Raw genomic sequence first — 24,330 nt, forward strand, 5'->3', positions numbered from 1 at the left:
TTACTAAGAAGCAGAGTTTCTGGTTTCACAGCTTGCTGCACAGCAGAAAAAACAGAGGCCAGCACGGGGGCAGAGAGAGAAAAGGCAGGGGAGCCAGAACAGAGATCCCTGGGGCCTGTGAGTGTGTGGGGCAGCCCTGTGGCCCCTCCATGGGCTGGGGTGACATCACGGCATGTGACAGTGGCACAAGAGTGAAGCACACGACACAGCTACTGCCAAGGAATGCATCATCCACAGATTTCAGACAAAAATGAGCTTTGAAGTGGTGGCACAAGGCCAGGTCATATTTGATGAAGGCATGCCCAGATTTTAGGGTATGGAATGTGCCCTAGAGTGACAGTTCTTAACCTTACAAGATCTAGCACCCACTGTTTATGACAATCATGTCCCTTGTATTAGTTATCTATTGCTGTGTAACAAATTTCCCCAAAACTCAACAGCTTAAAACATTTATTGCTCCCATTTCTATGGATCCAGTGTGGGAGTGGCCTGGCTGAGTCCCGGGGCTCAGGGTCTCTCACGGATGTATAGTCATCTCAAGGCTCCCCTGGACAAGGATCTGCTTTCAGGATCCCTCGGGTGGCAGTTGGCAGGCCTCAGGGCCTTCCTCGCTGGCTGTGCCATAGTGCACCTTGCAACACGGCACCTGGCTCCCCTCGGAGTGAGGGTGAGAAAGAGCCGAGATGGAAGCCACAGTCTTTTTGTAACCCAACCTCAGAAGTGACAGCCCATCAATTTTGCCATCTTCTCTTTGTTAGGAGCTAGTCCCTAGGTCCAGGCCATGCTCAAGGGGAGCATGAAGTCAGGCAGGGAGATCAGTGGGGCCATCTGAGAGGCTGCCTACCACCCCCTAAAAATGAAAGTTGTAGATAAAATAATTTACCTATACACAATTTCAAAAAACATGTTTAACACCAAACTATACTATAAAAGACAAATAAAAGTGATTTATAATAAAAGAGTGCATCTTTCAGTGTGTCAATGTTTTGGCATGAAGATGCTAGAACACCTGATGATGTAATCTCTTGCCCTCAAACAGAAAATCTCCGGGCCCAGCAACCACCAGCGCAGACCCAGGCCCGTGTGCTGGGCCGGCGTCTCAGGCCCCAGGAGTGGTGCCGACACTGATGACGTGATTTTCCAAAATTATGGATGACTCCTGATAAAATCTTAAATAGAGCTGAGCATAGTCATCCTTCTATTTGTATGACAGTGACCTCCTAGAAAATTAAGATTTATTAAAACCATGTAAAAATATGTTGATTTGTACTATAGAGTTAAATTCTAGCTTAGGGGTTTTTTTTCCACTTGCCTGAATTTTTAGCAGGACATTTAAGACGTGTCACATATGGAAAAACTCCCCCGATCGAACCTTTTCACATGTTCCAAGCTGGCTAGCACCCCTGACCTTCACTGCCTCTAAATGCCAGGAGCCCTCCATTGGATTGTAAAAATATCCCCATAAAGCAGGGCGAGGGGGGCGGCTAGCACTGGGCTCCCCTCTGTTGAGGGCCACTTCTCAGAGCCTTCGGTCTGTGGAGCCTCGCAGAGATGTCCAACCAGGCTGATCCTCCTAGAAGTAGGTTCCCGAAGCAATTCCTATGTGTGCTGCCCACTGTGAACAAGGAGAAGGGGTGCCATGGGTCCAACTCCAGACAACGGCCCGCTGGCCTCTCCTGGCATCCCCTGTAGGAACCTTTGTGTCTCCGAGAATCAGATTGGTGGACACAGCCTGTCCACACTGGACCTGGCTGGGGCGGTCACAAGACTCCACCCCTGGACCACAGAAGCATCATCTATCCGTGTCTGTGTTGAAGATGCTGGGTGTGGTTTTTGGCAATATGAGTGCCCCCTTAGGAAGCGTGGACTCCCCTCCCTCACCCCGAGTCTCCCTTCAAATGGTTTAAGTCGGACCTTAGCCCTCAGAATTCCCAAAGGGGTTACTCTTTATTTTTAAGAAAATGACTCCCCTCCTCTCCTATCCAGGCCCCATAGATAGATAAATAGGTACATACATACATCTATACATAGATGCTTTTTTAGTTTTTAGGATTTTTTATTTTAGCAACTCTATTCCGTTAGCGAGGGCCGGTCCTCAGCAGCCACGTGGGCCATAATGAAGCATAGGCCGTTTCTCTTGTGCAGCCCACACGGCCACATATCGCAGCATCTGCTGTCCTAGGTTTCAACTAGAGAAAGGTCACCTTCTGCAGCTGAGAAACCCTGAGATGGAGAAGGAGCGTAGCTTCCTATAAGACACGTTAACAAGCCAGTGTGAGCTGGCTCTGTGTTTGTTCTCTTGGAATAAATATGTCCCCCCACCCTTTGTCTCTTTTGCCTTCCAGTTCATATATGATGAAGAAATTGTGTGGTAAGTTTTGAACATTTGTTTTCGCTCCTTTGTTGTTAGTATCCTTGTTTGTTGGGTTCGTTGGGTCTTTCTAAAAATTATTTTTGCAAACATAAAGCTTACGAACTTGTGAAAGTAAAAAGGCTGTCATTCTAAGCAATCACGCCTTTATTTATCCTTTCAAAGTGACAGAAATTGTTTTCTTTAATAGTTCCACCTGCCGGATATCGAGATACATTATAGAGCTAAAATAATGAAAACGGTATGGCGTTTTTGCACAGAGATAAGCATAGGCCAGTATGGAGCCGAGAACCCAGCAATGGGCTCACATCTGGGCTGGAGGATCTGACAGGTGTCAAGACAAGGCAGTGAGCTAGGGAGGGGTCTCAGATGCCGCTGGGACACCTGGGAATCCATGCGGAACAAACCAGCATCAGATCCCTTCCTCACACCCTCCACGAGAATAAATTCCAGATGAATTAAAGATCTCACTGTAAAAAGCAAAATTACAACAATTCAGAATAAAATATAGGGCCTCATCTTCATGACATGAGATAGGAAGTGATAGATAAAGCACAGACTTGAAAGATGAGCTTGGGCTTCCCACTCTGTCGGGCGTGAATGCATCTTATATTCGTAAGCCATGAGAACGTTCTCCTCGTGACAGTGATGCAGAATCTGCCCCTCGTATGTGATTATCTGTGGGAATATTCTGTTCAGGTGGCCTGACATGAGCGGCTGCGTGCTCTGGGCCTGGAGAAACCCGGTGCTGGGCCCCGAACCCCCTGTGTGAGTCGGACATCTGTCCACTCCTGGGTCTCATCCTCCTCAGCTGTAGGGGAGTTGGGGCTGGGGGGGGGGATGTCAGATCGTCTACAAGTCCCTTGGCGGCTCTGCTGGTCTCTGGGCTGTGCCAGCGGAGGGAGAGCCTTCAAAATGCCCGTAGCCTGTGCTGGGCACTTAGTGGCCCTTAGTACACATTTGGCAGGTGCCAGAACAAGCTGGGTGGCTCCTCAGAGGCTTGTGGTCTAAGCCTATGGGTGGCGTTGGGTGCTGCCTCTGCCCGACAGTGGTAAGAGTGGACCCCAGAAGACCCACCTGGGCCCAGCGTTCAGCCGGGAGGCCACGTGCCTGGCCCTTCCCTGTAGGCAGTTCTTGGGGTCCTTTCCCACCTGCACCCACGGCTCCTCTGGTCCCTGGCCAGAATCTTGGTGACCACAGGGCCTCATAGACTCAAGTCTGCGTGACTCCAGGCCGCTCCCCTCCCCCAGTCCTTGGATGTGGTGGCCCTGGTCCCTCCCTTTTCTAGGCAGCTGGGGGATCTACTCCTGCATCCTCCAGCCCCCCGTAGTTGAGAAGACCCCCCCCCCAGCCTCGCTCTGTGTCCCCAAGAGGGCTTCAGACTGCCAGCCAGCCAGGGGCTGGAGCCGCTCACCCGCATCCTGGGATCTGGGCCGGGTGCTGGGCCAGGGAGGGCGGAAGGACAGCCGCCCTGCTGTTCCCACTGTCCCGGTCACTCCAGCCATCAGTGCCGCGGGCCTCGCTGACTTTAACCACCGTCTCCTTTCTCTCTTTGAGGTGGGAAGGCCTGGTGCTCATCATCTTGTACGTGTTTTACATTCTGACCATGAAGTAAGTGCCCTTTTCTTCTCCTGGGCCGTCTGACACCTCCCTCCACATCCTGCTCTAGCCTTTTGTGAGAACAGGAAGAAAACCCCCATCAGCCTGTCAGTCACTCTGACCGGTCCTGGCTTTCGGGGGCCACCCCGCTGTGGGTGGCCGGAGTAGGGGAGAGATGTTCAGACACTGTTTCAGGGTGCTGTCCGCACCCGGGCCAGGGGAGTCAGGGCTGGTGGGGGAGACGAGGCCACTCCTCAGACGAGTACCAAGCAGGGGGCCTCTTTCCCACCCTCCTCCGGCCGCTGCTCCATGCCCCAGGCGACGCCTCTTTGTCGCTGGCTCTCTAAATCTCCTAATAATTTAACACCACTCTTTTCAAAGAACCGGGCAGCTCCACGTCTGCTCCCGGCTTCATGAAATGACACCTCTCAGGGCCACCACCATGCACAACAGCAGGGGGCCCCACTCATGGCACTGAAGGTACAACACTGGGTCCTGGGTTGTGTACTCTTGAGGCCCTCCAGAAGCTGCCCAGGTCAGAATGATCTCCAGCTACTCATGAGGAATATGATTCAGCCCTAAAAAGGCAGGAAATTCTGTGAAAGGCTGCAACACGGATGAACCTTGAAAACCTTACACTGAGTGAAAGCAGCCAGCCACAAAAGGACAGATAGTGTCAGGTTCCACTCATGTGAGGTACCTAGGAGAGTCAAATTCTTAGAGACAGAAAGTCAATTAGACATTACCTGAGAGGAGGAAGTAATCAATGATTAACTAATTAATGGGCGCCAATTAATTGGTTAACTTAGGATGCTGAAAAAGTGTTGGAAATAGATAGTGGTGATGGTTGCATAACAGTGTGAATGTAATTCATGCCACTGAATTGTGCACTTAAAAATGGAAAATAGTTAAAATAGCAAATTTTATGTTATATATATATTACCACATTAAAAAGAAAAAGGAAAAACTACGCTGGAACTGAGCCACATTCAGATTTTATCTTCCTCTGTACATCTCCACGGGTGATTAAAAAAAAAAAACAAGACTGAGTTTTATGAGACTATGAATCCTCACATTTATATAAAACATTTATAGTGTTTTATAAAAATGAGTGTTAGGGGACAGTCCAGTGGTGCAGTGGTTAAGTTTACATGCTCTGCTTCGGTGGCCCGGGGTTCACAGGTTCAGATCCTGGGAGTGGAGCTACACACCGCTCATCAAACCATGCTGTGGCAGCGTCCAACAGACAAAATAGAGGAAGATGTTAGCACAGGGCCAATCTTCCTCACCAAAAAAAAAAAAAAAGTGATTAAACTGTCAAACTCCAAGAAAATTGTCCTTAAAAGATCTGCTCTTTGAGTGCCTTTCAGGGAGGCTGGCAGCCTGGGGCTGTGAGATGGAGACAATCTCTTCTCTGTGGGGGTGGTGGCCCTGGCTCTGCGTGATGCAGGGATGGCCCACTGGGCAGCCCACCGGAGCAAGACGCAGGGCTCTGGGAGAGAGGACAGGCCTCACAATGCCTCCTTTGAGCCCGTCCTCTAGGCTGGGCTGGACTTCTTTATTAGGACAGGTCGTGACGTGCAGTCAGTGTGCATGGGTCAATCTCTTGGGCTGAAGGTCGTTTATGCCCTGGGAGGCGCACGCACGTCTCAGTAGGCGCAGGCCCCTCAGACTGAGGCTGTTCTGCGGTTCCTGTCAGGAATCCGTCAGCTCAGTTGGAAACCCTCGGCTCCCCACCTAGCAGCCAGCGAGCTGTGGGTGCACAGGGATCGGGGGACCGGAGGCCCCGGTCCACCCCTGCCAGCTCCCTCCCGCGGCTCTGACCTCCTGCCTCCACTTCCAGGTACAACATGAAGATTCAGGCTTTCTTCACAGTCAAACAAAAGAGCATTGCGAACGGCAACACGGTCAGCAGTGAGCTGGAGGATGGTAATGATTACTGTGATAGTAGCTCTGATGACCCTTCCGTGCCATTGCTGGGGCAAGGTAAGGCTGAGCAGACAGGAGTGGCCACAACCACTCTCCCTTCTCTTCCTGACACACGCTCACTCCCTCTAAATTGTCACGTCTCACCTTTGGCTGCAGGTCCCTGAATAAGGAGGGAGAATCACTTGGAGATGTTGCCCAGACTGGCGTTGGGTTAGATGGGAGGAGAAGGAAGGACAAGTCAGCAGTCCCCTCCCCGGGGAAGGCTCCCGGCCTGCTTGGCTTTTCTGAAAGGCAGTGAATTCCATCTCTGAGCCGTGCTAGGAAGCTGAGGCCTGGGGGGTGGCAGAGCAGGCCCGGGTCTCCCTGTGGTTTCTCAAATGCCAGGCCCGTTTCTGGAGAACTCAGATCTGAACAGACGTCCGGCTCATCACCCAGAGGAACAGCGAAGCCAGGAAAGGCAGCCACGGAGCTGAGCAGGAGTTCCCAGACCGGCCCCAGAGAGCCCGGCTTGGCGGCCCCCTCCCCTGGGGTGCAGCCTGGTGTCCTCAGCTTCTCTTTGGCCCCTTGTCTGGGCGTTCTGGGCCTCCAGAGCCAGCCCCTGTCATCTCTGTCGAGTTCCCTGAATCCTGCAGGCCTGACCACCTGCTCCTCTGTAAACCCTCTGAGAGAGCTGTGGACTGGCCACACGAGGGCTCTTTCTCCCTTCTTCGCTGGGGCTTGAACAAGTCGCGTCCTCTTTCAGGCGACTTTAATTCCTTTGTGATGGCGGTGGTGGGACCAGGTGGTCTCAGGGACCTCTTGGCTTGAGTCTGGGACACATAGGGGCTGACATCTCTATTCCCTGGCCCCCTCCCCGATCTTCACTCTAAAGTGGATCAAAGTGGGGGCCCCTCCCACGTGCACATTAGACAGGTATGTTCTGGTTACCTGAGACAAGTGTGTTCTGTCTCAGGTAAGCCCCTGGGAGGCACCTGTCACAGGTGCTGGAGTGAGGGATGTCCCCGTGAAACAGAAGGAGGAAGCCCGCTGGGCTAGGGCGTGGGTGCATCAAGGCCACAGCCTGGCTGCTGGAGGCCCCCCCACAGTGAGGGACAGAGAAAGGCCGGCAGAGCCTGGAGCTGTGCCTGCCCATGTGGCCTGGTTCATAAATGCAGGCAACCCCCCCACCCCCCCGGGGAGAGCCCGCTTCCAGGACAGCCTCCTCAGAAGGGGAGGGAACGACGTGGCTGCTGTTTTGGATTTCAGCTCCACAGACACAGTGGCGCTGTGGTCCCGCTCACAGGTCCCCACATACAGTCTCTCAGGACCCAGGCTGGCCCCTGCCTGGTCTCCCATGCGGAGATCAGGGCTCCTGGGGCCTCTGGACCTTCAGGGTGAAGAAGGAAGATTCCACACGCTGAGTCATTCGGGCTAGTGGGAAACGCCCTCTTCCCAGGCGCCAGCCCGAGAGTGGCTTACTGCCCGGGGGGCTGCGGAAGAAGCCCTGAGAACCAGCCTGTGCAGCACCCCTCGAGGGGACGGGGCCGCAGCCATTTCCCTCTGCAGGGAGAGCAGGCCGCCCTGAGGTCGCGGCCCCCGGGCGCCTCTGCCCTGGCCCCGTCTCCATCCCTGTTGTCCCTGTGACAGTAGGACTTACCCCACAGGTTGATTCTCTCCCTCCAGATCTCTAAGTCGAGGACGATCTCTAGAAAGTTGGAAGATGAGACACAGGGCTGCCCCCAGGCACAGGGGAAGAAGGGAAGCAGGTCTCCCTGCACCTTTATCAGCGTGGATGCGTTTGGCTAGAGACCAAGGAGGAAAAGGCTCAGGGAGCCGGCCTGGCGCTGGAGAGGTGGGAGGCCCAGAGAGGCAGCCTTCAGGATGTTTTAACCCCAGCAGTGGATGCCCCTTCCCTCCCAGAGGGCCGTGTGTGAGTCCCGGCAGGGCACTGTCCCCTAGAAGTACCCCGAGGCGGGAGGAAGGAGCCCCCATGAACACCCCCGGGGCACTGAGGAGAACTGAGCTTCTGAAGTTTGCCTTTTCTCACTGTTTTGCCACAGAATCTTTCCAGCTCAGAGCTCTCTGTGGCCCTCAGGCTGCAGGCAGGCAGGCCCCTGCCTGACCCCCGACCCAAGGGAGCCCGAGATGGCCGGCTGGTAGATGGTTTCGAGAACACACATGCGCACATGCAGCTTTGACCTTGCCTTTATCAGTTTTGGTGTTTCCCGTATAAAATTAGAATTTCAACCCAACCTCTTGCCAGATTTTGTGCCTTTTTACTACCATTCTTATAAAGCGCCTTTATGGACCTAAGTGTTCTTAAAGGTCCTGCGTTTCGGTTCACCAGATCAGCTCAGGCCGGTTTTCTCTTTTTCTGGGAGATGGCGTCCTCCAACTTGGTTCTGTCTTTGTTGTTTGGGGGTTTTTTTCCCTAAAACTTCTACAAATTTTTCACATCATGCTTCAATTCTGCTCAAGAAAGCAGAGCACAGTACACTGAGAGAAGGTCCCGGGGACTGGGCAGTGGGGGGCGGGTCGCCCCGATCCCTACCAGTGTTGGGAGTCCAGCCTCTCCCTGCTGGGTGTCAGGTGGCCTTGCACACAGCCTGACAGCCAGGGTCACCTTGACCACAGGCCGGGCCCACTAGGGGCCTTTCCCAGCTGCCCTGGCCCCGGACGCAGCTTCAGTTTGGAGCAGGGAGGGAGGGGGCAATACTGGCCTTGGGCCGAACAGCCAGAAAAACGTGCTGTCATTGGGCAGCCCCCCTTGACTTACCACCTGCCACTTGGAGCACGGCACCAGGACAAGCTGCCCTGGAGCCAGGTATCGTGGCTTCTGCCTCAGACCACTGATGCTCCATCGGCACCCTCCTCTGAGCCCAGGTGTTGCTCCAAGCGGTGCCTATGACTGGGCTTGTTCCATGGGCTGAGCGGAGTCTGGAGCCTGCCGCTGCTTTGCTGGGTTTCATCTCCTGACGGGATGGAGGCTCCAGAGGAGGGAGAGATTTGGGCTTTCCTGCAGCAGAGCGGGGGCAGGGGTCCATGGGCACAGGGGCTTCTGCTCTCAGAGTGGGACAGAGCCGCAGAATTCAGCCAGGAGAGGGGCCGTCCCGAAGGCCAGGGGCCCCGAGCATCGAAGCCCCCCGTAGCAGGAGCCCGTCTACTAACACCCTCCTCCAAATAACACCCTGGCATCTTGGCCGCCGTCAAGAGTGCCCCAAACTCTGGGCATCCACCGCGCTAAGCATCTCTGGCAATCTCTGCTGGCCTGTGTCTCCTTAACTCCTCCTCTTCCGAATTGTAAGTAAGCTGCTTTCCTTGAAGCGATAACACATGCAGTAAAAAAAAAAATCCCTGAGCCCAGCACACGCCTCGTCAGAGGTCAGTGTCTGACTCCAGCCCATGCATGGTCCTCCTGGCTTCGTCTAACCCTCGCGCCTCCTGTCTGCTGGGCCTTGCTGCCTGTCTGGTGAGGGTGTGCGTGTCTGCTGTGCATCCGTTTGTGTTTGTGCCATTAACTCGCATGAATTTGCTCTCGACTGCTCCTGCGGGCAAGGACGCTCGCCGGGAGCTGGGGACCCGTGCAGAGGGACGGGCGTGTCCCCTTTGACAGCCCCTCGGAGGGGAAGGTGGCCTGCTCGGGTGTGCTGTGTCCATGGGTGGTTCTGTGACGAGGCCCTGGGGCTCTGGAGTTAAATGTCACGTCCCCTGGGCTCCAGCCCCGAGCACGTCGATGAAGGTGGCAAAGAAGAGGCCCGAGGAGTGGGGAGATGTGTTCTTCAGCCGCGTGAGGGGACGCAAAGGGTCACAGAGAGTGGCCTCCCAGATGGAGGGTGTTAGTTTTATGGAAGACACCCAGCTTGGCCAGCAGCTCATGAGCTGTGCACTCCGGGCAAGCGGGCGCCCCTCCTGGGCCTCAGTTGCCTTGTCCAGATAGAGGCATCCTTTTGTGCTGGGCGGAGGTGGTCCCTCAAAGAAGATCCATTGCCTCGTGGCAAGTTTAGAGCCAGAGCTCTCTGGTGCTTTCCAGCATCTTCTACTCCAGGGGGCCCTTGTCAGTTTGTAAAGTTTCGTCTGAGCCTCTGGGAATAGGGGGAGGGGAAGATCCCCTCACAGTCACGGTGAGAGGCGGCAGGGACCCTGTCTATAGGTGGGCTGCCCTGGGAGGCTAAGAGGAGGAACTGAGACACCCTCGCAGTTAGCCAACACTGGGCCCCAGAGGAGGGGGGCATCCGTTGGTGGAAGGATTGGTGTGGGGTGTCTGTCCATGAGGGGCTATAGCAGGGGGACCACGGGCTCTAAGAGGCCGAGTCAGCCGGCGGTCCGGAGCCAGTGGCACACTTTGGCGAATGCGAGGAGCTGAAGCGAGGCTCCCAGGCCGCTGCTGGGACCACAGCCCCGGGAAGTCCTAGACCCCAGGGGAGGTCAGCCGCCCAGCTCTTGGGTGCTGTCCCCAGGGGCATCTCAGCACTAATCCTGGCGTTGTGCTCAATATAGTGAAGGAGGAGCCACCGTACGGCAAAAACCCAGTGGTGATGGTGGACGAGGTTCTGAGCTCCAGCCCTCCCAAGTTCAGCTTCCCGGAGGCCGGCCTCCGCGTGATGATCACCAATAAGTTTGGGCCCAGGACGCGGCTGCGGATGGCCAGCAGGATCATCATTAATGAGGTGAGTGTGCGTAGAGGACCATGAGAGCCGATGGGGGCGTGTGGGGGGCGGCCCTGGCTTGTCGGGACGCTGCTGGTGTTGGGCCACCAGGGCGTCCTCTGCCGGGCTGGCGTTGATCACCGCACCTGTTTAAGGAAGAAGCCGAACATCCCCCCCAGGCAGCCAGTGGCCCCAGGGGGTTGAATTGAAGGGAGGCAGCAATCGAAGACCGTGCCGGAGATGGTCCACGAAAGGTTTTCTCAGACCCTCGCGTTAAACTGATTGGAGAAGGCCAGTCCGAAGTATGGATAGTTTCTTTAAAAGGTTATTTAGGTCAAAACAAGAGGTGTACACACCTGTTCTCCAGGGCTAGAACGATTCTAGGAGGAAACCGAGACACTGGTGAATGGTGGTTACCTCTGGGGACGTCCTTCCGCTCTTACCCGTCTGCTCTGCTTGGATTTTGTGCCTCGTCTCTTTCTTATTTGGAAAAAAAATTAAATAAGTTTGAATATTATTTAATGTGCAAACAGTATAGCAAAGCTAACAGGCTTATTGCTTCCCAGCTTCCCAGCCTTCGCTGCGGATGTGCATCTTGGAGTTTTCAGACCATAACCTCAGACCCAGGTGGTTACCAGAGAGCTGGAAGCTTCCATGGCTGACAGCCGGTAGTTGGCACACTGGTGCTTTGCAGGCATGAGATTGCACGCTGCCGAAAGGTTCTGCATTTTGATCATTTCTGCTTTAATTTCCGACGTAATGTGCCCTCTCTGTGGAATGTGTATTAAGAAAGGGAAACATTGCAAGCTTGGAATCTTTTGGAATTATTTTGATCCAAATCGGTAAAATTTAAATCAGTGAAATTGTACCGAATCCTGCCCATTTTTTGTGAGGGTGATAATTGTACCCGCTGCGGGTGGGAGGGGGGTTTGAACAACTAGTAAGGATTCAGGGGATGTAGGTGTATAGTGTGTTTTTCATGGCGTATGCAGCCAGGGACATAAAGGGGTTTGGTGAGCCGGCGCAGTGCTCGTTGTCATGCCCCCAAATGTTTGAAGCTGCTGGGAAAACCTTGTTTTAGCCGTTAACTCGCTCAGTCTTCCTGGGCCTCAGTTTCTCTGTCTGAGGGTGGCGGGCGGGAAGGCCTCCAGCTCTGAAAATCTCAGTGACGCACAACCGAGAGGAAGCTGAGCGGTGTCATTGGGGAAATTGATCTTGGAAGGGGAGTGGGGAGAATAAAAACCCCAAAGTGCCCAGTTTCGAGGTTGTCTCTTAAGACCCTTTGGTCTCATTTTCTCTTCAGTCATTTAAATTCCAGAATGTTACAGAGAAGTCTGCAAAGCTGAAATTAACCGGTGGTAGAAATGCCTATGGGGCGAGGCCCTCATTTGCTTGTCCTCCGGGAGGGTTTGGGGGGTGAGTACTGGGAGGAGTGTGAGGGGCGCGGAGGGAGGGCTCTGCTTTGCCTTCGCTCCAGGGCTACCCCTGTCCTCACTGTCCTCACCCACAGCCACGGCGATGAGTTGCCAAGGGGCCCAGAATTTCACCCACCCTCAGTTTCCCTTCCCCCTTTGTGAAGCCGTCCCAGCTGGTCCCCCACCTCCTTCATCCCCACAACTCTCTCCTTCTCATCTCACACCCGGATGCCGGTCGTTTGGAGCTGGTCCAGCCAGCTGTAATTGACTAGCTCCTGCTGTGCGCCAGGCAGGTGCGGGGTCTTACCTGTGTTACAGCGTTAACCCTCTTAATGACCTTCTGAGCCAGATGATGGAGTCTCCAATTTATCAGAGAGGTGAAGTAATTTGCCCAAAGCCACACAGCTAATAAGGGCAGAACAGGAATTCCGACCCAACTCTGAGCCTAGACTGCAAAAGGGAGACTGCATAGAGTGTTAGGGGTCAATCTAGTCCACCTCCCCTACCCCCTTCTCCTATATCTTTATTCCCTCTGTAATATCCAGCCCCTGCTCAAATTGCTTGTTATTGCTTCTTCCATGTGGCAGCCCTTTGAACATCAGACAGCACCCCCGTAATTTTCTCCTTGAGTCTAAACATCCTTGGGACCTCCCATCCTCTCAGATGTGGCAGGGTTCCAGTCCTCACCATCTAGTTACTCTCCTGTGAAAACCTTCCTGTTTGTCTCTCTCTACATGTGGATCCGTCACCACCTTTGTGTTCTAATCTATGCCTCTTTTAATACAACCTCAGATAGCTTTAGATATTTTTTCCAGGGATAATCCTTTGTTGATTGCTGTTAAGCTAGTCATGACCCTGTCCCCTATCCATGTTGCTACTAAGTTACACTCCCTCCTTACAATTCTGTCTTTGCACAGCTAATTTTTTTTTTTTTTTTTTTGACTATAAGGATGACCTGTCATTTAACCCTACTTGGATAACACAATACTGTGCCTCCAGGTCTGGGCCTGAGTCTCAGGCATGGATCGTTTTGCTCTTTTTGGTAGGCTAAATGTTGTGGACACACTTGTAAGAAAAAAACTTTTTAAATTTCTACCCCACCCTGGACTTCATGATTTAGGAGTCCCTGCCTAAAACTCACATGAAGGCAGTTAAATGGTCGATTCTTCTTTCTCTTAGAGAAATAGCATGCTTCCATTTTAAGTGAGAAGGACGTTTTTTTACTTCCAGTAACACAAGGATGGGCGCTGGGCGCACGCTTATAGAGTGTGGCCTTGGGGACACGTTTACGGGCGCTTGGTCTCCTGCCGAAGTCGTTGGAGGGAATGTGTGTCCGTTGTGTGACCAGCATTACCCACAGGGCCTCAAGCTGCCCCGTAAATATCTGTAACGAGGGTGAGCTGTGCAAGGGCAGGCAGATTCCCGGGGAAGTGGAGACCTGGTGATTTCTTGGAGCGTAGCCTCTGCCTTTCCCTGGTTTGGCGGAAACTCTCGGACTCGGCGAGAAAGACCAGCCTCCGCTCGGGGGGAGGGGGCAGCCTTTGTCAGTAGCTGCAATGAGATGGGGCGGGGAGGGGACGGGTTGGTTCAGGGCCACCCGTTAGACGTGGCGAGACTTGGACGGCAGAGGCTCTCCGAATGGCCACTAACTCAGTAAGAGGCTCACCATCGTTAGTCGTCGGGGAAATGTGGGTTAAAACCACAATTAGACACCGCCACGCATCCGCCAGGATGGCTAAAATTAAGAGGACAGTACCAGTGTTGCCAAGGAGGGACAGCACCTGAAATTCTAATCCATTGCTTGTGCAAGTGTAAAACCTTATGACCTAGCAATTCCATGCCTAGGTAAATACCCACGGGAAATGAGAGTGTGTCCACAAAAAGACATGTACACAAATCTTCATAGCAGCGTTCTTCATAATAACTGCAAAGGGAAAACAACCCAATGCCCATCCACAGGCAAAGGATCCATTGTGGATTATTTATACCAGGGAATACTATACACCCATGAAAAATAATAAACTACTGATTCGTGCAACAGCATGGATGAATCTCATGGATATTAGGTTGAGTGAAAGAAGCCAGGTATAAAATAGTACATCCTGTTTGAATCCATTTATATGAAGTTCAAGTTCAGGAAAAACTAATTGATATTTATAAAAGAATTGTGGTTGCCTTGGTTACATCTGGAGAGAGGGGCACAGAGACAAGGAAGTGTCTGAGGGCGTCTTCTAAGGGGCAGGAAGCGTTCTCCATCGTGATCTAAAACATCATTGAGCTGTGCACTTTTTTGCATGGTGTATCTAAAAAGCAAATTAAACTCGGCAGGGCCTCTCCTGTGACTGTCTCAGGTGGCTTCTAAACATCCGCTGGGGGGGGCGGAATGACCACTGTCGCCCAGTGTCGTGGGCTGGGCTGTCATTAGGCACAGGAAGGGGAGAGCCGGGGCTCTGACCAGTCCCCAGGGCTTCCTGGTATCGGTCCCAATGGAAGCGAGCAAACTTGGGTCTATCCCAAGGTTCTCAGGCCATTTCCCAAGCAGACCGACACCCAGGAGTGTTGTTCTAGAAACCTCTAAGGGCCGTGGATGTAGAAGGAACAAAGCCCCGGTGTGACACTTTGTCACACGTCTTGGCGTCGCTCTTGCCTCCTGTCCCCACAGCGACAGAGGCTGATCAACTCAGCGGACGGCGTGAGCAGCAAGCCTCTTCAGAACGGGCGGCACGAGAACATCGAGAATGGGAACGTTCCCGTGGAAAACCCCGAAGACCCTCCGCGGGAGCCAGAGCAGCAGCCCCCGCCGCCCCCGGAGCCCGAGCCGGTCGAGGCTGCCTTCCTGTCCCCCTTCTCCGTGCCCGGTGAGTTCTGCGGGGCGGGGCTCCACGGGGACCGAGCCCAGGTCTTCAGGATGGGGAGCTGGACCCGTGAGGGTGGGGAGGGCGGCTGTGAAGGGTCCACACTGGGTCACTGGGTGCTTAGGAGGCACCCGGTCGTCACCCCGTCAGCGCTGAACCGGGGATCAGAGCTGCAGTCAGACGCAGGGACTGCCGAGCGTGGGGAGCCTGTGTGCCCGACAGCAGGTCCGCTGGGGACGTGGCAAGTCCCAGGAACCCCTGTAGGGCCCAGGGCCGTTGGTCTGTCTGTGGCAGTAAGAAAAGCAACCACCACCGTTATTTTTATGGCCACGCGCAGAGTCTCCACCCCCTCCAGCCGGTGCACGCTGTTTTGCCTGTGCATTGCTTATTTGCCAGGACAGGATATTCCAAGGCCACAAATGGTCCTTAGATGGTTACACTTCATACAGCTGACGACATCTCCTACCCATAAATAAGTCAGATCAGACCACGACTCTGCCCGAGCTCTTAGCATCCTCCCATCTCACTGACCTCCGAGGCCCAGTGTCATCTCACTACCGGCTCTTTGTTGACCTCCACTTCTGTTCTTCCCCCTCCTGTGCCCTCTGCTCCAGCCACACTGGCCTCCTCGCTGTCCTTCCTAGAACTCACCAGGTGTGCTCCTGCCCCAGGACCTTTGCACTTGCCCTTTGCTAGAATACACTTTCCCCACCTATGCATATAGCTGACTCCTTCACCTTCATCAGGTCTCTGCTTCCATGTGGCTTTCTTGCTTCCCTGACCACCCTATTTGAAGTATTTTATGTGTTTCTTATCTTGTGTATCTCCCCCAAGTAAAATGTCAGGTCTACAGGGCAGGGATCTTTGTCTCTTTCCTTCACTGCCGTGTCCCCAGTGCCTGTGCCTGACGCATGGTAGGTCTCACTAAATGTCTGTCAAATGAATGGATTCAGGAGTTCGCGTGCGAGAGGGTCCCCAGACACACGCAGTCTGCCTTCATCTTTCACCAAACTCCTCTGCAGTCTGAGACGGGAAGTGGCGGCCTCTGCCCTTTGGCCCCAATCTCGGAGGGTTTCCTTGGCGTCCTGCCATCACGAGAGGCAGCAGAATTCTAGGATTTTCAAGTCCAGAACTTGATGTTTTTCTGAAAAGAACTCTGTGTTGAACATCAGGCTCGCAGAGGACCTAATTTGGGAGGTGACTGTAGGGGCGAGAGGCTGTGCAGTTCCTTGCCCCCATCTTTATGGGAACACTCCTGTCCCCAGGTGGGTGACGTGGGCGTGCTCAGGCCGCGATGTCCAGCCACTGTGCTTCGTCATGGAAATGTGGGCTCCGCTGGGAGTCACGGGGCTCCCTCGGAGCCTCTGGGTCAGAGCTTCTGGGGCGTGCTGATCACAGCCACTCAGGGGCTCTTCCCAAAACTCAGGGCCTGGGTCCAAAACCCCGGCTATTCAAAGACGGGAGCGGGGCCTGGGAATCTGCACTTCCACACCCTCTCTGGCTGAGGCCTGGGTCCTGGCCGCGTTAGGAGTAGCTGCCCCTGGTCAGCACCTCCCAGCGCTCTTCCACATGAAAGGCAGGCCCAGGAAATGAAATTCGTCCCTGCACTGAGGTCACGCAGGAGCCCAGCTCCCTAGACCCCTCTGCTGACCAGAAGCCTGGGGGAGTCTGTGTCTCGGCCCGCCTCCACCACCACCTGGCACGTCAGCACACCTGCCGGACGCTCTGTGGGAGCAGAGGTCGTGCTCAGCCAGCTTGTCTGGAGGGCTGAAGGTCACACTGTGCTGCGTGGGAGCTGGGCCCCTGGGGCCGGGTGTGGGACACAGAGAGGAGGGGTGGTCTTCTCCAGACCCAGGAACCTATGTCAGTGCCCCTGTTTGTAAACACCAGGAGAAAGGAGATTTCTGCGGGTGAGATCATGGGAGGGCAGTGTCCACCCAGAGGAGAGCCTGCCCCCAGGCGATGACCCAGCGCGGGGCCCCACCCAGCATTTCTTACTCTGTGTTCATAGGAGGTTCCGACACGGGCCTTGGATCTGGAGCCCTGGGTACCCCACACAGCCCCGCAGCCCCACGTCCTCACGTCACCAGCCCGGTTCCTGTCCCCAGTCCACGTGGGGCCGAGTACAGGGACTTGGGGCTGCGGACACCAAAGGGGTTTCCTCGAGGCCTGGAGACCTGACACCAGAGAGGCCTGGAGTGTGGTCACAGGGAGGGAGAAGCAGCCACGGTCCCGGGAACAGCCTCGCTCGCTGGGGGAGGACCGAGAAGGGGGTCCGGTTCGGTGGGTTCTGTTCTCCAGCCCAGGATGTGGCTGTCGGAATCCCCATTTTACAGAGGTGGGGCCCGATGGGGCCACTTCATCTGAGTCCTGGTCCTGATGCTGCGCGCTGACTAGGGTTCTCCAGGAAGCCCGAGAAGGGATGTGCCCTTCTTGGTGGCCGCTACTCTGTCTAGTAAGGCGGCTCTGTGTAAGGTCAACTCGTCTTTCCATTTCCTTAAAACCTTGAGTTTGGCAGGATTGGGTGGGGTGGACCCCAGGGCCTACCGCCCCCTCCCCCGTCCTTGTCCCCAGACCTGCTGCTCCCCTGGGAAGTGGCTGTGGGGAGTCGGATCTACTCCCTGCGGGGACTCTGGGTGGGTCACCTCTCAGGGTGAGGGTCTTAGATGCTCTTCTCTCACGAGGGCTCAGACCAGAGAGCTCCCACATTCTCTGCACCCGGGAGTCCTTCTGGGGGAGCTCTGCCCTTCCTGGCAGGGCAGGACTTCCTCTTGTAATTGGGCCACCTCCTTCTTCAAGCTGAGGCTCCAGGATGTTCCCCTGGGCTCGCCTGCAGCAGAGCCGAGGGCCGAGAGCTGCCGCCCAGTGCTCGCCTCTTGTCCTCAGGACTAGGCCGGGGCTCTCCGTGTCCCTGCACAAGTGTCCCTTTGTGTCCCTGTGGATGTGTTTCCAGATGTTGCCCTTAGAAACCACAAGTCACTTCCTCGCCCTCCTTGCAGCTCTTCTGTGTTGTGGAGACGGGCTGGGGGCCGGCTCCGGCATCCAGGAGTCCCGGGTTTGCATCTCAGTTCTCCCACTTAGCAGCGCTGTGGCCGTGGGCAAGCTGCTTCACTCCCTGAACCTCCGCCCCTCATCCACAAATCGGGGCGACGGCACTTGCCTCCTGGGGTTGCGCCGGGTAGTAAGTAAGATCATGGGCCGCCGCCTCTGTGCACTGTCTGACACATAGTAGGTCCTCAGGAGGTGTGAATTCGGGTCACAGTGTGCTTGAATCCCGTGGCTTCTGTTAGCCCCAGCTTCTCGTATCCTCTCCTGGTTGGGCTGCAAACAGTATTCTAGGAGGGTCCCAGTGGAGACCGGGAGCCGGGTCCTCCGAGGGTCGGGGAGAGGAACCAGCATCTCCTGAGCACTGCTGTGTGCGGGCACTGGGCTGCAGACACTGCAGACAAGATGATTCCAGTCGGTGGAAAACAGCACCACACTCTTCTGGGCTTTGGGGGTCTGGGTGGGCACAGGACAGCCCTGGTGTCTGCTCTCTGGGAGCTTCCGGGCTGGCGGGGCAAATGCAGGCAGATAACCCCTCCGTGCACTTTGTTCATCATCTCCTTCCCGGTCACACCGCCGATCCCGGAGGAGGTGGATGCGCCAGCCTGCAGCCCGGCTCTGCCCTCCTGCCTGACCAGAGTGCCAGGGCACCAGGCAGCCTGGCTCTGGGGCTCGCCTGGTCTGCTGCTGGATTTGCATCAGCACCGAACGCACCTGTGCTCTTCCCGCTCTGGGCACGGAGGCCGGTCCTTAGGCCTCCCGGGCCGGCTGTTGGCCAGGGAAGAGGAGGGGGAGGAGGAGTTCTCTCTCCTAGGAAGCTGTGGCCTCCAGCCCTGGCACTGCCCTGAAGTGGTCCGCCGGGGAATGCCCTGCACGCAGGCTGTTTGTGGCTGACTTACAGTCTGACCGCAGCCTGGTCCTCCCACGGGGCTTCTCTCTGTTGCCCCCAAATGGGTGAGGAAGTCGCATCCTCTGTACTGGGATGCTGGTCCTCACCTCTGGGCTGTTTTACAGCCAGCATCTATTGGTGATGGGCTGTGTGTTAGACCCTAAGTGAAAAATGGGTGATTCTTACGGGGCTTCTGTATGCCACGCCCTGTATTCCCTCATTTAATCCTCACCACACGTGAGGTGGGAGCGGTTCTCTCCATAGACAGAGAAGGAAAGGGAATCACAGAGAGGTTAGGTGACTTGCTGGTGGTTACCCAGCTCCTAAGTGGCAAGCAGCGTTTCCAACCTGGGCAGCCCGTGCTAACCACTGTGCAGTACTGCCTCTTTGTTCTGTGCACTTTCCTTTAACCCTCACAGCTGCCTTGTGAGGGAGGCCTTAACATTATCCTCATTTTGCAGAGAGGAAAACTGAGGCTCAGAGAGGTTATGGGACTTCCCAAGTCACATAGCCATTATGCGGGGAGCCACTCTTCCACCCTGTGCCTCCTGAGCTGTGGACACCATCCTGGCCTGGTCCAGTGGAGAGCAGAGTCCCAGACCACAAGCCCCAGGCCTGTCACTGAGCGGGTGAATGGCCTCAGATGTATATGTACCCTGGACCCACAATGCGGTTCAGCTCATTTCAGTGGAGGGACTGCGGGGTGCATGTGGTTTCACAGAGTGCAGGCCTGTGGAGGTTCTGGGAACAGGAACAGGAGGTCAGACCTGGTGAGAACTTACTGTGGACCTGGGGAGGTGCTTCACACATATTAGCTCATCAAGTCCTCATGCCAGCCCTCGAAGGTGGCTACTTTTATTGTCCCCATTTCCCAGGTGAAGAAACTGAGGCACAGAGAGCTTTAGTTGCCCAAGGTCACACAGCAGGAACGGGCAGAGCCAGGATTTGCACTGGCATTCTGACCCCACATGTGCTTAGGGGACAACACTGTCGGCCACCTAATGGAACGTTCCGGCTCTCCGTTCCTTTGGAGCCATGAGGAAGTGCTTGCTTCTGTCCAGGTTGTTAGCAAATTCTAGCTTGTACACAGGGTGCCAAGTGACGTGTGTCTGTGTTAGTAAACCTTGTTGAAGTGAGTTGAATTCTGAGCCATCGGGGACCTGACGTGCCCTCTTCAGGCCTGGCTGGCACACTAACCCCTCTCTTCCTTTATTGTAACCAAACTCAACACAGGCAATCGGATTTCGGGAAGCTCGGGACCTTATTCTGCCCACCCACCCCCCGTCTCCCTCAGTTCTGCACGGTCCTGGTGGGAGGAGAGACCCACGGTCCGGGTGGGTCGGTTGAGTCTCTCTAAACCCGGTAAGGGGGATGCTGCAGAAATAGAGCTCTAGAAAGCTCTGCTCCCCTGTTCTCTCCTCGGCACAGCTGCGAAAGCAGAGGAGACGCTGCAGATGCTGTGGGCTCAGTGACATGTGAAATTCTGGACGTGGTTCCCAGCTGTTCCAGGCCCCCAGAGACACGCAGCGCTTTGTGGTGGAAACGATCTTGCTCTTGCCACACGAGAAATTGCACATTCAGTAGATTGTGTCATAAGGCAAAGCCAGGATTTCAAAGAAGCGTCCTTGTCGATCACTGTTTGTGGAGCAGTGAGGTGTCAGTTCACAGCCAAATTAGAACGAACGCTGGCTGAACTTTTTACTGTTTAATATGACAGCTTTATTGAGATATAATTCACTTATAAGTCACACCTTTAAAGTATACAATTGAATGGCTTTTAGTATGTTCACAAAGTTGTGCAGCCATCACCACAGTCGACTTTAGAGCATCTTCACCTCCCCCAAAAGAGACCCCTGCCTATTTTCAGTTATTCCTCATCGCTCCTCCCGTCTCCTGGCCACCACTCCTCTACTTTCTGTCTCTTTGGATTTATCTGTTCTGGGCATTTCATATAAATGGAATCATACGATGTGTGGCCTTTGGTGACTGGCTTCTTGTACTTAGCATGATGTTTCTGAGGCTCATCCGTGTTGTAGCGTGGATCGGTACTTCATTCCTTTTTATGGCTGAGTAATATTCCACCGTATGGATTGACCGCATGTATCCATTCACCTCTTGATGGGCATTTGTATTATTTCCACTTTCTGGTGATGAGTGGTTTATAAAAATAGCTAGCAGAGTACAATGAAGAAAAAGGCTCAACATTTTTTTAAATTCATTACCATAAATTTCTGAGAGCTCTTATTTTTGATCTCCCCCCCTTTTTTAGTAATTCTTTTTTTTTTTTTTTTTTTTTTTTTTGGTGAGCTGACATCTGTTGCCAATCCTCCTCTTTTTGCTGAGGAAGACTGGCCCTGAGCTAATGTCCGTGCCCATCTTCCTCTACTTTATATGTGCGATGCCGCCACAGCATGGCTTGCCAAGCAGTGCCATGTCCGCACCAAGGGTCTGAACCGCACACCCGGGGCTGCCAAAGTGGAAGGTGCGAACTGAACTGCTGTGTCACCTGGCTGGCCCCCTCAGTATTTTTTCGATCTAAATGAAAGCCGTTTTCCTCCAAGTTACCTGTGATTAGCAACAAACTTTCTCTGAATCTTAGGGTTAAGGGAGATCTTGGGAATTTTAGACCAGCCGCCTTATATTCCAAAGCAGGAAACCGAGTGCCAGGGGCTTCCCCAAGGGGTGGTGTCGACCAGACAGAACCAGGCGTCCAGGCCACGTGTCTAGGATCCCCTCCGAGACGCCCCTGCAGCCGGGCCAGCACAGTGCAGCTGGGAGGTGGGAGGCAAAGGGGCCCGGGACCCCCCATGTGCTGGCACGTGCTACAATCCTGCAGCCTCTTCGGATGCCACAACAGACACCTGCACGAGCTCCCCTGAGCGTGTCCTGGATCCTGAGAGCAGCGAAATGGCTGGACTCGGCCTCAGGGGAGGTCGAGGCTCTTCCTGGCTCTTGTTTTCGCTTCTCTCTGCAAGCCTGTCTCATTTCGCTCCTTGGCTGCAGACCAGCTTTCTCAAATTCACTGTTGGTCCACAGGCAGAGTGTGGCCTCCCGGTGGCCCCAGACTGACCTGTGACAGTTCCAGCCTCCCTGACTTAGCTCACTGGTGTTGCCTCTGAATTCCAGAGTCCCGAGAGAAAATGCCGTCAGCCCAGAGGTCCGGTGTCCACCCCTGGTCAGTCAGCTGTGCTGGCCAGTATGGCTTTGGTGGCCCCTAGGAAGGCTGGTCCTGAGGGCAGAGGGGCTGAGCCCACACATGCCTGCATCCCTGTGGGTGTCTATGACAAGGGCCTCTAACATCATCAGGAGATGATGGCTGTAGCTTATCTCAGATGAGGAGAAATGGAAATTAATACAGAGACCTAGGTGCCTTCTGCAATCGTGGGCACCAGCAACGACTCCCAGAGCTCCCCCAGCTGGACTGGCTGGCCCTGCCAGCACGCCAGAATTGGGGAGGTGGGGAGCCGGGGGTTTCCAGAACCTCACTGTCAGAGCTGTGATCCAGGGACCAAGAGGCCGCTGCCCCGGCTGTGCCTGCACACCCCCAGCAGCACACACTGGACCCTGTGATGCTCGTCAAGCCTCAGGGACTGTCTCTGATGCCACTCAGCCACTGCCTGGGCTAGGACACGCTGGGGCAGCAAAGCCAGCTCCCAGAGCCATGCAGACGGCAGTGCGTCAAGCAGCAGAAAGCCCGGCCCCTCCGCAATTCTGCTTTTCAAGTTAGAGAACCTGTTTGTTTGTTTTAACATCTGTTTCTACTGTCTGTAGAAACACCTGAGCTGACATCTATTGCCAATCTTCTTTTTTTTTTTCTTCTTCTCCCCAAAGCCTCCCCCCCCCCCCGCCGCCGAGGGCATAGTTGTATATTCTAGCTGTGGGTCCTTCTGGCTGTGCCATGTGGGACACCGCCTCAGCATGGCCTGATGAGCAGTGCCAGGTCCACGCCCAGGATCCGAACCCATGAAATCCTGGGCCGCCAGAGCGGAGCGCACAAACTTAACCACTCGGCCACAGGGCCGGCCCCTAGGGAACCTATTTTGAATCCAGAACTTCAGCTGCAAGGGAGTCTGGGAGATGCTTCTGAGGACACACTGGAAGGAGGGGCTGCCGAAGGCCGCTCAGCATGTCCACTTTCGTGGAGCTGTAGTGCAGCTTGGAGAAAGGCAATAAAACCAGTCTGAACTGATGGCTTGACTTAGACCCAAGCAGACCTGGTGAGGGACCCGTGCAGCTTTCAATCTCATAGTGAGACAGGAAGACACAGGGCCTCAGCCCAGAACTTGGCAGACACATCCTTCCTCAGGCACCTCCTTAGTCGACACCTCGGATGCGGAGCTTAGAGTCTGCAGCACGGCCCTGCCAGATGGCTGGTGTGGCCCCGTTTCCCAGGTGAGGAGATGGGGCCTCGGGAGCCTGCATACAGGAGAGCAGGTGACATGGGAGGGGCTGGTACCCAGCTCGGCCGGACTCCAAAGTGATGTCCTCTGCCTGGTTCCAGCGTTGACCTGGGCTGAGAGGGCCTCTGCCCGGCCAGGGTGTCCCCTGGGCTGCAGGGAGCAGCAGGAGGAAGCGCAGGGAGCTGGCCGGCGGCCAGTCTGTGTGGTCTGCAGACACCAGGAGCACGGCAGCCCCACCCCACCGTAGCGGGTTTGCTGGATGTTTCAGGGGAGGGCTGCTGGCAGCCTGGAGGAGCAGCAAGTGTTCTTGACTCCTTTGGGTGTTCCCAACACCAGCAGCCTCTCTCTCACACTCTCCAGGGCCTCCAGTTCGAGGTGAGGCTTTCAGAGGCCGGACAGAGAGCTCCGTACTTCCTGTTTTCTTTAGCCTCCCCACAGCTGCTTGAGGCGGGGCAATTGCTACCGTCTCACACATGAGGACGTGGAGGCTCAGAGAGGTTGAGGGTGCACCTGCTGCCACGCAGCGGAGAGGGACAGAGAATGGAAGGATTCTCTTTTGCCGGAAGCCTTGAGATTCCTGAGGTGGGGTGCAAAGCCGGCCGTAACTTGGGGTCGTCTTTAGAATAAGAGAGCCGGTGTATCAACTCCGATGTCCTTGCGGCTCTGGGACCTGTTTACTTCCAGTCCCAGAGATGGACACAGTAGGGGCTGTGGGCAGGTCTGCAGAGCCGGGACGGGGGTCCCTGGGGTCCTCACCGGCTGAGGGAACACTGGCCCTGGCTTCTCCGTTGACTGGGAGAACTGGGAGATCCCGGTGTGCAGGTCTGGTCTGGCCCCCTTCTTGGAAGGGCAGCTGCCTTCGTGGGGACACGTGAACAGGGTCCCAGAGGCCGAACCGTGTTACCTGACTGTGCCAGCGTGATGGGGAGACGGAGCCTGGGCCGCCTCCCTGGGGAAGGCCTCTCTCAGCCCCCACGGGCTCTGCAGGTCTCTGCGCTGGGCTGCCGGGCATATCTTTCTGGGCCTTTGGTCCCTCTGCCCCCGGCCCGGACTGCTGTGTCTGCCCTCAGCAGCACCTGCCTCTGACCTTACTGAAGCCTAGCGTTTTCTCTCCCATCCTCCCTTTCATCCTCCCCCTTCCCCCCAAACCTCAGCGTGGCAGCTTAGTTTGATTGCAGCCCTGACCTCGTCTGCTTCCCATG

The 24,330-nt window shown here is 55.1% G+C and overlaps 1 protein-coding gene across 3 annotated transcripts in view; it reads left to right on the forward strand.

The window, feature by feature from the left end:
* Positions 1-24,330, forward strand: part of SLC24A4 (solute carrier family 24 member 4) — a 157,372-nt gene that overhangs the window by 101,266 nt on the left and 31,776 nt on the right. For 2 of the 3 annotated variants that reach the window (XM_070594482.1, XM_070594484.1), the window contains 5 exons: positions 2,346-2,371; positions 3,929-3,982; positions 5,814-5,956; positions 10,376-10,545; positions 14,602-14,797. In XM_070594482.1, the coding sequence (XP_070450583.1) occupies positions 2,346-2,371; positions 3,929-3,982; positions 5,814-5,956; positions 10,376-10,545; positions 14,602-14,797 (589 nt within the window). The remainder of the gene's footprint in view (positions 1-2,345; positions 2,372-3,928; positions 3,983-5,813; positions 5,957-10,375; positions 10,546-14,601; positions 14,798-24,330) is intronic. The other variant, XM_070594483.1, reaches the window with a different exon arrangement.

Source organism: Equus przewalskii, chromosome 25, assembly GCF_037783145.1.
Source record: "Equus przewalskii isolate Varuska chromosome 25, EquPr2, whole genome shotgun sequence".
NCBI classification, from domain to species: domain Eukaryota; kingdom Metazoa; phylum Chordata; class Mammalia; order Perissodactyla; family Equidae; genus Equus; species Equus przewalskii.